Below are 11,514 nucleotides of genomic sequence, written 5' to 3'. Positions count from 1 at the left end.
GAGGAGAGGCAGAGGAGAGGCAGAGGAGAGGCAGAGGAGAGGCAGAGAGGCAGAGAGGCAGAGAGGCAGAGAGGCAGAGAGGCAGAGGCAGGCAGATCTCTATGAGTTTAGGCTAGCCTGGTATACATAGTGAATTCTAGGATAGCCAAAAGAAAAAAAAAGTTATTTGGCTGGGTATGGAAATATATATCTATAATCCTAGTACTTTGGAGGTAGATGGAGAATAAATAGTTCAAGGCCAACTTCAGCTTCATCTTTACAGGGAGTTTGAGGCTATCCTGGGCTACAGGAGATACCATTTAAACGGAAACAAACGAAGAAGAAAGAGGATGGAAAGGAAGAGGCAAAGAAGGAGAAGGAGGAGAAAGAAGAGGAGGAGGAAGAGGAGAAGAGAAGAGGAGGAGGAGGAGAGAAAGGGGAAATTGGAGAGAGAGAAAATGCATATTTCTGGGACCCATACAGATTGAATCAGAATGTCTAGTGTCTAGAATGGGTCCAGGAATCTTTATTATTCTTACTATTATTCAGATGAGTTCTCACTATGTTGCTCAGGCTAGCCTTATTTTTTTTTTTTTCGCATCATCCACCTGCCTCAGTTTTCTAAGAAGCATGAAGCAGGCTTATGCTATGAAGCTCATCTTATTCTTAAATTTTTAACAAGCTCCCTAAACAGGCTGAAGAGATGGATCAGAACTTAAGAGCAGCTCTTAGCCCGCACACAGGGTGGCCCACGACTACCTTCTAACTCCAGGCCCATGGGTTACAGTGCCCTCTTCTGGCTTCCTTGGGTACAAATATGATGCACACACAAACAAGCAGCCAACTACACATAAAAGTAAAAATTAAAAACAAGTTCTGTAAGCAGAGGCAGATTTATGGCGAAACTAATAATACTTCAGGTCCCATGGGCCCTGAACAAGGTTTACATCCAATGTAAGTTTTACGTTTCTTTTTTGGTTTGTTTTCAGTTTTTGTTTGTTTTTGTTTGTTTGTTTGTTTTTCAAGACAGGTTTTCTCTGTGTAGCCCTGGCTGTCCTGGAACTCACTCTGTAGACCAGGCTGGCCTTGAACTCAGAGATCATCCTGCCTCTGCCTCCTGAGTACTGACATTAAAGGCATGAGCCACCATCACCCAGTTAAGTTTTTTATTTCTTTAGGAAGGTTCCCTCTAATTGTAAGATCTTTAGCATTAAAACACATGCGTTCAAACTGGGTAACTCTGAGATACAGTGATGTTTATGATCCACTGCACTTCAATTCAGTTTAGGGACTTGGCAAAACCACTTTCGTTTTCCTTGTCCTTAGGTTTCCTGACAAGATTATAAATAGTGCCTTTTGGTGTCTGACCTGACACTACAGAGTGATTCACCAAGCTACTTTTAATGCAGACTCCCAGGCCAGGTGTAGACTCAGCTTTGGAATAGTAGAAAGTGATAAATGGCCTGTTTCCCTAAGACATCCAGACTCTTGACAAGGTAAAAAGACAGGCTTCCACTGGACCTAGCACAAAGCCGCAGTTTAGGCATCAGAATAAGACTGTCTCAAAATACACAAAACCAGTCATCAAACAAAGCCACTCCCCATGCACTAAACTAAACAAATTGTCCATTTATGTAGAATTATACCACTGAGAATTGGTTTTAAAGATGTTGTAGTAAGGGCGGTGGTGGCACACGCCTTTAATCCCAGCACTTGGGAGGCAGAGGCAGGTGGATTTCTGAGTTCGAGAGTTTGAGGCTAGCCTGGTCTACAGAGTGAGTTCCAGAACAGCCAGGGCTACTCAGAGAAACCCTGTCTCGAAAAAAAAAAAAAAAAGATGTTGTAGCAAAGGGGTTTGATTCCCAGCACTACACACACACACACACACACACACACACTCATGCACGCACACACCTGCATAGTCCAGCATAGCACAGGTGCTGCTATTCTTTTCAGGCTGTACCAACTGCATAGAATAGCGATGAGCACAACACAGCACCCCACATCCCACAAACCCCATACCCTAGCCTAGCAACAGACTCTTTCTTATCTCAGTGCTCAGACACGTGAACTCACTGGTTGTCTTGGGGCTACATTAGTATTTTCTAATCTCGTGAGTGTGTGTGTTTTGCCAGAATGTATGTATGTACACCATGTTCACACTGGTACCTGTGGAGGCCAGAAGAAGTGTAAAATCAGGATTTTACTGGCTCCCCACAGGTGTGGGAGCACACATCCGTTATTCCCAGCACTTGGGAGATGGAGGCAGGAGGATTAAGAGTTGGAGGCATTCTCCACTACATAGTGAGGTAGCTTGATATACAAGAGATCCTGTCTCAAACATAAATATTCAGCAAGACCCCAGATCTCTGTCTAAATCTCTCTCTCTTTAAAACATAATAAGATCCTTGGGGTTTGATTCAATGAATGAAGTAGAATTCCTGTGTAATTGGGATCCAAAGTAGCTGGGCATGCAGGGCCTTTTCCATTCGTGAAAACATGGTCAGGAAGGAGTGATGATGGGCACCCAACTAGTGATTTATAGGTTCTTGGCTTACAAGCATGGTGTTCACATGGTCTCAGAACAACCGTTGGCAGCAAAGAGGCAAACTCAAACTCGGATGTACTTGACTTGTGTGGGGTTTTCTCCTCAGCCATCCCTTGCTGATTTAGGTCATTCACACACTTATTCGTGTGTCCCTTCCACCTCCAGGTTGGACATGATGTTCCTAACTCTTCATACTCAAAGGAAACGACAGGCATCACTGTAATCCACCAGACATACTTCTGAGCTCTGCTTCACCCGACTCTGAACACAAGCGCCGTCATCTACACCACCAGCTCCTCATTGTGAATCAATCGGGATGACGCTTGAAGCTCTCACACTCATATCTTCACGGGGACATTATAATCAGACAGTATGGCAGGACAGTAAAGGAAGAGCCTGGGTTGAGCAGAGCCACCTTCATGCCACTGCAATTGGCACAGCCATACGCCTCTGTGACTCACTTTGCACACTCATAAATGGGTCACCTTTCTATCCCAGCAAATGAAAATAAAGCCCTTGCCTCCAAGTGTTATGAATGGACCTGCTACTATCTCGGATGAAAGACAAACACAGCGTCCCAAGGCCTGGAGCTGACAGTGTGACACACACCCCAGATCTGCTTAGCCTCCCAGCTTTCTTCATGCTCACTGGCTGTCATCTGCCTCCCACCGGGCACCTCCTCTCCCAGGGCTTATGACTTATGATTTAGCCTCTGTCACTACACACAGTTATCAACAATCTGGTAAAGGGAACCCAGTCTTAGGCATCCCAAGGCCCTTCTTAATAAGTCATTCCTAAAGGGTTTTAGAACAGCAGAAATATAGCTTCAAATGAAATCTTAAGGTTCCGAATTCCTAAAGTAGATCTGATATTATGCTTTTTTCCTTTTTTTTTTTTTTAATGCTGTGATTTGGACCAAGGTTCTCACACTGAAAGTACCCTACAACTGAGCTATATACTAAACCCTTCTTGTAAAAGTAACTTTTATTTTGAGATAGGGTGTCACTGGGTTCCAAGGACCTGGAACTCTCTGGGTGCCTTAAACTTTCAACTCTCTTGCTTGAGCCTCCAAGAGGAGCTAGCAATACAAGTATACACCAGAAGACCTGGATATGCCTTATTTATATATTTTAATTTTATATATTATATATAAATTTATATATATATATTTTAATTTTTTAATACAAGATTTTATGATATATCTCAGGCTGGTCTCCAACTTGCTAAGTAGCTGAGAATCACCTTGAACTCCTGACCTTCCCACCTCCTGGCTAGGCAGTATTTTACCAATGAGCTGCGTAAGTCCTTTGACAAGGACTCTAGAATAAAATTATTGTGATGATGAGCCCTATCACAGGGGTATATGATACCCCTGCATGATCAGGGCACATGCCTTTAATTCAAGCACTCAGGAGGCAGAGGCAGGCAGATCTCTGAGTTCACAGCCAGCCAGCTCTACAGAGTGAGTTCCAGGACATCCAGGGCTACACAGAGAAACCCTGTCTCAAAAAAACAAAAAACAAAAAATAGAGTTCAGTGGAAAACAGAACCAGGGACTGAAGCAACTGAACCAGTGGACTGGGTGGTCCTGCTTCCTTCTCTATGATTGTGAAACCATTCCAATTGCCATGTATATGTTCTCCCTCTCCCTCCCCCCACCTTCTCTCTCTCTCTCTTCCCCTCCCCCCTCTCCCTCAGGATGACCTTCAGCTCATGATCCTCCTGTCTCCCACCCCCATGCACTTGGATAACAGGCATGGTGTGTGTCACCGGGCCTGGCAACTGATTCTGTTTTCTTAGTTCTCTTGAAGAAACCATACACAAAGTCTAACCTTCCTCCTTCCACTTTAAGTACTGTTCCCAGCAGGATTCTTGAAAGTGTACTAACTAAGCAGGGGACAAGCTGAGCCAGGAGGGAAGGACAGACACAGGGCCATGGTGAGCCAAAGCTTCCTGGAAGAGCAGAAGAAGCTCTCAAATTCCATAGAACACACGTTTAGCACACAGCAGACAGGGGACACAAAACCGTGAGTGGCCTTAGATATATGAGTGGATCACTTGCACCCTACTAGTGACTCAAAACATCACCTCAGGTTTATTCTGATACCTGTTACTTTAGAGAGAAAAAAGAAAAGACTGCTTTTTCCAAGTCTAGGAGGGGAGATAATTACAAAGACTCTACTTGATTCCAGGATTAACGCCAGCATTCATCCCGTCCCTCACCAACAGAATGTTCTGTAACTGGAACATGAGATTTCCTAGAAGATGAGAGGCATATGGGTCTGTGCTCTTCTGTGAGAGCGAACCCTGGGTGACACCTGTACTGACTCGCTTCATGGAAACTGACACGGTCCAAACTGTGCACTCTGTTTGGTGACCGTTGTCTTGGCAAAAGCAAGAATCTTTCAAGCATTTCCCCACTCCCTAATCAGCTACCAGCTTTGAATTCCTTCCCCAGTGGAGGGAATATTTGGAAACTAGGAGCTGAGGAGAGCAGAGGAGAAGGGGGCACTCCTGTGTGGACTTTGCAATGCGGACTTCAGTCTGCAGATTGCCCCAGAGTCACACACACATGCTCTGGTCATCATTGTAGACACACTCATAAACACTCAATGCAACTACCAGCGAGTCCTCTGCAAAGCGCCAAATTCCTGTTGGAAATGATTTCTCATTAATTATCATATTTTGTTTTTCTGATTATTAAAGTGCATTCTGACTATTAGAATGTACAGAAAATAATGAGGATTGTAAAGGAATAGAAGAATAAAAGTTACATTTAATCTTTCCTCCTACAGGTAACTAACATTGATACTTCTTTTATGGGCATTACAAATATGTGTGCATATGATGAGAGACATACATTGTGTAACATAACGTTCTCCATACCACTTCTAACCTGATGTCCTTTTTCCCACTAATACATTAGCACCGTATTTCCAATTGGCACACTACTTACCTTGTGTGTATTATCAGTTTCAAAGGGTGCTAGAAGCCTTATCTTTCTGAAAGGTTGGCATGACCCTGAGACCCTTTGCTTTGTTTTGCATTGCTAGATAAGATCTTGTGCAGTCCAGCTAGTTGTGACTTCACAATGTGGTTGAGGGTGATCTTGAACTTCTGATTTCTCTCTCTCTCTAGCTCCTAAAACTGGAGTTGCAAGTCTGTACCACCACACCTAGCTAATATCCCAATACAGTACCTTTTCCCCCCTCTCTGTAGCCCAGGCTGCTCTGAACTTAATATGTAAGACTGACTGTCATTATCCTCCTGCCTCAGCTTCCCAAGTGCTGAGACTACAGCACTATCCAATAGTTCAGCTTCTCAATACTTTTTGGTAGGTCCAAAGATTAAGGCAGATACTTGCTTGGTGCAAACAAGACAAGTTAAGAAAAAACAAAAAAACACCTCTACTTTGAACTTCTGGAGCTATTGCCTAATGACATTGAGTCAACAGCTATATTTGTGGGCTGTTAGAAGGACTGCTTCAAAGCCAGGCACTACGGTTCAGGAATGATCATAGCACTAGACAGCCAAGGCAGGAAGACTGCCATGAATTCCTCCCAGCCAACATGGACTACATGGTGAGTTCTCTGCCAACCTAGGCTACACAGTGAGACCCTGTCTCAAAACACAATTCCATTCAGAGAGAGTAATGGAACGCAAATAACCAGAAAACAGAAGTGGAGACTATTTTAGAGAAAACAGAGGTTGGGAGAGGGGTGGTAAGACTCAAATATGAGATACACATATGAAAACATCACAATGAAACCCATTTTTTGTATGCTAAACAGAGTAGAAAATAAAAGGGCTACAAGAAAGATTTTTTTCTTAAAAAGTGTTATTTTGTTAAATATAAATAATAAATATAAAAATATAAAGGACTAGAGAGACTGTTCCTCTTCCAGAGGAACTGAGTTTGGTTCTTAGCACCCACACCAGGCAGCTCACAACCACCTGTAACTCTCGTTCCAAGGGACCTAATGCCCTCTTCTGGCTTCCACAGGTACCTACATGCATGTGGAATTTATTTGCACACTCTCATAGTCACATACATGTAAATTAAAATAACAAAAATAAATCTAAATGGGCTGGAGAGATGGCTCAGCAGTTAAGAGCACTGACTGCCCTTCCAGAGGTCCTGAGTTCAATTCCCAGAAACCAGATGGTGGCTCACAACCATTGTAATGGGATCCAGCACCCTCTTTTGGTATGTCTGAAGACGGCTATAGTGTACTCAATATACATAAAATAAATAAATAAATAAATAAATAAATAAATCTTTAAAAAATAAATCTAAAATATTGTCAACACAAAATATGCAACAAATATATAGCCATTTCTTCATTTTTGGATTTATTATTGTGCTTCCATGTTTTGTCTTCATGTATGAATATGCACAATGTATGTCTAGTGCCTGTGGTTGTGAGCTGACATGAGGGGCTGGGAACTGAACATGGGTCCTGTACAAGAGCAACAAGTGCTCTCCAGTGCTGAGTCACCGCTCCAGTCTCTATATCCTAAGTTTTAAAAAAGATTTATTTATTTTTATGTATGAGTACACTGTATCTGTCTTCAGACACACCAGAAGAAGCCATTGGATCCCATTACAAATGGTTGTGAGCCACCATGTGGTTGTTGGGAATTGAACTCAGGACCTCTGGAAGAGCAGTCAGTGCTCTTAACTGCTGAGCCATCTCTCCAGCTCCCTATTTCTTAATTTTTAAGCTATAACTGTGACTGAATCAAAACTGAGCAAGCTGGTTCTGGTGACATATTCTTGTAATCCCCCTTGTCAGGTAACTGAGGCAGGAGACTTGCCATAAGTTTGAAGCCAACCTGGGCTACATAATGAGCACAAGACTAGCCTGTACTACACAGAGCTTTTGTCTTAACAAACAAAAAGTCAAACTGATGTAGGATTCTGGATATCTGGAATTGCTGAACAAGCATTAACATTCTTCCCTTCCTGCATTCCAAAGTTATGCAGGGGTGGGCTTAGGGGCAGCAGCAGCCCTCACCACTCACTACCCCCACTTCTCATTTTGGATGCTCTTTAAATGCTATCCAACAGTTTCTGACCTAAAGTGTTTCCCCAGTGTTTAGATTGAGCTATTTTCCCAGAACAGTTCCTTAGGACAAGGAGCCATAAACCCTTTACTTATTGACATATTTGCCTAGGACAGGTTAAGAGTCTATGTTTCCCCTCCTTCCCACTCTCAGAATTCCATTCCCAAGTTCATACAATAGCCTTCAGACTGTCTTGAGAATTATTTCTCTATCGAGTATACTTCCTGGTTCTTGTCCTTGAAAATCTGTAGTGTCCCTGTGAATCTGTGTAACATTATATATTGCTTTGTACTAACAAAGCATCATGTTTGTTGTAAACACTCAAATTATGTGTTGATGTCCCATCACTGAATGGACAGTTAAAGGTGGCATATCTCAGTCCCCCCCCACCCACCCCCCACCACCCAGTAAAGGAGATGGCTCCCAGGGCCTTGCATGTACCGTACAAGTGCTCCACTTCTCCAGCCCTTTTCTGTTTTTAGTTTTCGAGACACAGCCTAACTTGCCCAGGCTGGCTTTGAACTTGTGATCTTCCTGAGTAGCTGAAATGATAAAACTGTGGCACCAAGCCTGACTCCTGACTCCTTTTGTATGAAGGAATCAAGTAGTCTTCATTTTCACATAAAGGTTGCTCCTGGATTTTTTTTAATTTAAAATTTATGTTTTTTAGCCGGGTGGTGGTGGCGCACGCCTTTAATCCCAGCACTTGGGAGGCAGAGGCAGGTGGATTTCTGAGTTCGAGGCCACCCTGGTCTACAGAGTGAGTTCCAGGACAGCCAGGGCTACACAGAGAAACCCTGTCTCGAAAAAACAAAAAAAAAAAATATTTTTTTTTAATTTTTTTTTGGGGGGGTTTCGCCAAACTGGCTGGCCAGTGGGGGGGGTTTCCAGGGATCCTCCTGTCTCTACCTCCCCAGCACTGAGATGACAAGGTTACATTATCACACCCATTTTTTTTTTTACATGAGCACTGGGGATCAAACTCAGATTCTCATGCTTGCAATGTGCTGTACAGACTGAGTGATCCCTCCGTCAAGATCTTGTTGGTAGGTTTGAGACAGTCTAATACAGTTGAGGATGATCTTGAACTCCCAGCTTCTTGTCTCTGAATGCTGAGATTATAGGTGTGCCCACCCAGTTTACATCATGTTAAAGACTGAAGCAGAGCCTGGTGCTCACTCTACCAACTAAGCTTCAATCCTAGCTCTGGTTTAGTTTTTGCTTTTGTTTGTCTGTCTGTCTGTTTTTAGGACAGTCTCCCTAGCCCAGACTTGCTGAATTCATATATGCAGCCCAGCCTGACCTAAAAGTCATAATAATTTGTATTCCTTAGCCTCCCAAGTGCTGAGATTAAAGGCAAGAGTTAATAAACTAATTTTACAGTCTTCTCTCAGATTTCTATATCTTTTGTTACTTCTCTTCTCTCTCTCCTTTCAATATGTATTTTTTTTCTTTTTTTTTTTTAAAGATTTATTTATTTTATTTATGAGTACACTGTAGCTGTCTTCAGACACACCAGAAGAGGGCATTGAATCTCATTACGGATGGTTGTGAGCCACCATGTGGATGCTGGGATTTGAACTCAGGACCTCTGGAAGAGCAGTCAATGCTCTTAACCACTAAGCCATCTCTCCAGCCCCTCAATATGTATTTTGTAAAGATTTATTTGCACCACTTTTTATTAGGTGTGTGTGTGTGCACCTAGAAAAGCCAGGAATGGGTGGTTGTCAGAATCTGAACTCTGGTCCTCTGAAAAAGCAGAAAGTGCTCATAACTACTCAGCCATCATCTCTCTAAGCCATCTTCATTCATATATATATATATGACAATATGTTTTTTTGTAACAGGGTCTCATTCTGTTACATGCTAGCACCAAACTAAGTAGTCCAGGCTGGCCTTGAATTTATGGTTCCGTTTCCCAAGCGCTGGGACTTCTAACACTTTTTCTTTTCCTTATCCAAAATTTTGACCTGAATTTTAGGAAATGCAGCTTCACTTGTACACTGGAACTTTAAGCCAAATAAACCTGATCTCCCCACAACTTTCCTTCATTTGGTGCCACTTAGCAACAAGTGCTCTTTGGGCTGTAAGTTAGGAACTTTCAAATGGACTCCTGTGAATCTGTGCCACCCAGTGGCTAAAGTTGTAACTGCATCCTGAAAAGCACAGGGTGGTCATGAGTAAATGCAACACAGGGAAGGTGAGGTCCATATTATCGCCCAGTGGGAAAATACTTCCTAACAGCCAAAGATTGTTCTACGTTAAGTCTCATTTTCTAAATGACTTAAAGTAGAATGGGCAAGGATATACTCCGAGGTTTAGAGCCCTGGTCTCTGCAGGATTACATGGTGCCCTGAAGACATTTCAAGGCTCTTACTCAAGTCACTCCTCCTCCCTAATGTGCTAGAAATGAAGAATAAACAGTGTGGGGCACAGGGCCTTTGTTAACTTCTAGAAGAATCAAACTCTCTGCTGAGAAGACACTGAAACAGAAGAGCCATGAGCCAGGCATCTGGGATTATCAGTAGTCTCTTGTAGGATGAATATGCTTGAACATGTCTATGTCTAGGGCTATGTCAGGAAGGATTCATGGGTTTTTAGGATTTATAGATTCAATTTCGCTAGACTGAAAAAGACTCTCCAGGCCAGGAGTGGTGTGCGCCCCTTTAATCCCAGCACTTGGGAGGCAGAGGCAGGTGGATCTCTGTGAGTTCCAGGACAGCTAGAGCTACATTGTGAGTCCCTGTTTCCAAAACAAAACACTATGAACAGAGTCTCACTGTGTTGACTAGGCTGATCTTTCCTCTATCTTCTGAGTGCTGCAATAAAAAGTGTCACCTTACCTGGACCTCTTCCTCCTCCTCATACACACACACACACATACACATACACACACACACACACACACACACACACACACACACACACACAACCTTTGCTGTGAGATGGCTCAGAGTTTAAAGATGCCTGCCCAAGAACATGAGTCCCCGTCTTCTCTGGCCCTTACATGGTAGAAAGAATAAACTTTTATTATTATAAGTTACTCTCTAAACTCCACAAGCACGTGGCAGGCTCCTCACCCCTGCACAAATAAAATTTTTAAATATAATTTTTTTAGAATTTTTATTTATTTCATGCATGTGAGTACACTGTAGCTGTCTTCAGGCACACCAGAAGACAGCATCGGATCCCATTATGTATGGTTGTGAGCCACTATGTGGTTGCTGGGAACTGAACTCAGGACCTCTGGAAGAGCAGTCAGTGCTCTTAACCGCTAAGCCATCTCTCTAGCCCTTTAAATATAATTTTTTTTTTTTAAAGATTTTTATTTATTTATTATATATGAATACACTGTAGCTGTCTTCAGACACACCAGAAGAGGGCATCGAATCTCATTACGGATGGTTGTAAGCCACCATGTGGTTGCTGGGATTTGAACTCAGGACCTCTGAAAGAGCAGTCAGTGCTCTTAACCACTGAGCCATCTCTCCAGCCCCTAAATATAATTTTTAAAAGATCAAAAATTTTCTTTTCTCTTTTTTGGTTTTTCAAGACAGGGTTTCTCTGTGTAGCCCTGGCTGTCCTGGAACTCACTCTGTAGACCAGGCTGGCCTCGAACTCAGAAAACCACCTGCTTCTGCCTCCCAAGTGCTGGGATTAAAGGCGTGCGCCACCACTGCCTGGCCAAAAATTTTCTTTATGTATATATGTGTTTGCCTCTATAAGTTTGTGTATACCATGTGTACACAGGAGCCCCTGGAGACCAGATGAGGGCATCAGAACCCTGGAACTGGAGTTAAAGATGATTGTGAGCACCATATGGGTGCTGGGAGCTGAACCTAGCTAGGTTCTCTGCAAAAGCAGTAAGTACTCCTGACCACTCTCTAGCTCCCGTGTCACTGTCTTATGTGCAGTAAGCA

At 42.9% G+C, this 11,514-nt stretch overlaps 2 protein-coding genes across 3 annotated transcripts in view; one reads left to right on the top strand and one right to left on the bottom strand.

Moving 5' to 3' along the window:
* Nucleotides 1-3,059, top strand: part of CUNH17orf78 (chromosome unknown C17orf78 homolog) — a 17,018-nt gene extending 13,959 nt beyond the window's left edge. For both annotated transcript variants that reach the window (XM_028772463.1, XM_028772462.1), the window contains one exon: nt 2,693-3,059. In XM_028772463.1, coding sequence (XP_028628296.1) covers nt 2,693-2,770 — 78 coding nt within the window. In that variant the 3' untranslated portion in view covers nt 2,771-3,059. The remainder of the gene's footprint in view (nt 1-2,692) is intronic.
* The window catches only part of Acaca (acetyl-CoA carboxylase alpha), a 266,070-nt gene that overhangs the window by 242,462 nt on the left and 12,094 nt on the right, over nt 1-11,514 (bottom strand). The window lies entirely within an intron of this gene.

This window comes from Grammomys surdaster, unplaced genomic scaffold, assembly GCF_004785775.1.
Source record: "Grammomys surdaster isolate TR1022 unplaced genomic scaffold, NIH_TR_1.0 213, whole genome shotgun sequence".
In the NCBI taxonomy this organism is placed as follows: Eukaryota; Metazoa; Chordata; class Mammalia; order Rodentia; family Muridae; genus Grammomys; species Grammomys surdaster.
Note: the sequence above shows the minus strand (reverse complement) of the source record. Positions and strands in the feature narration are given on the sequence as shown.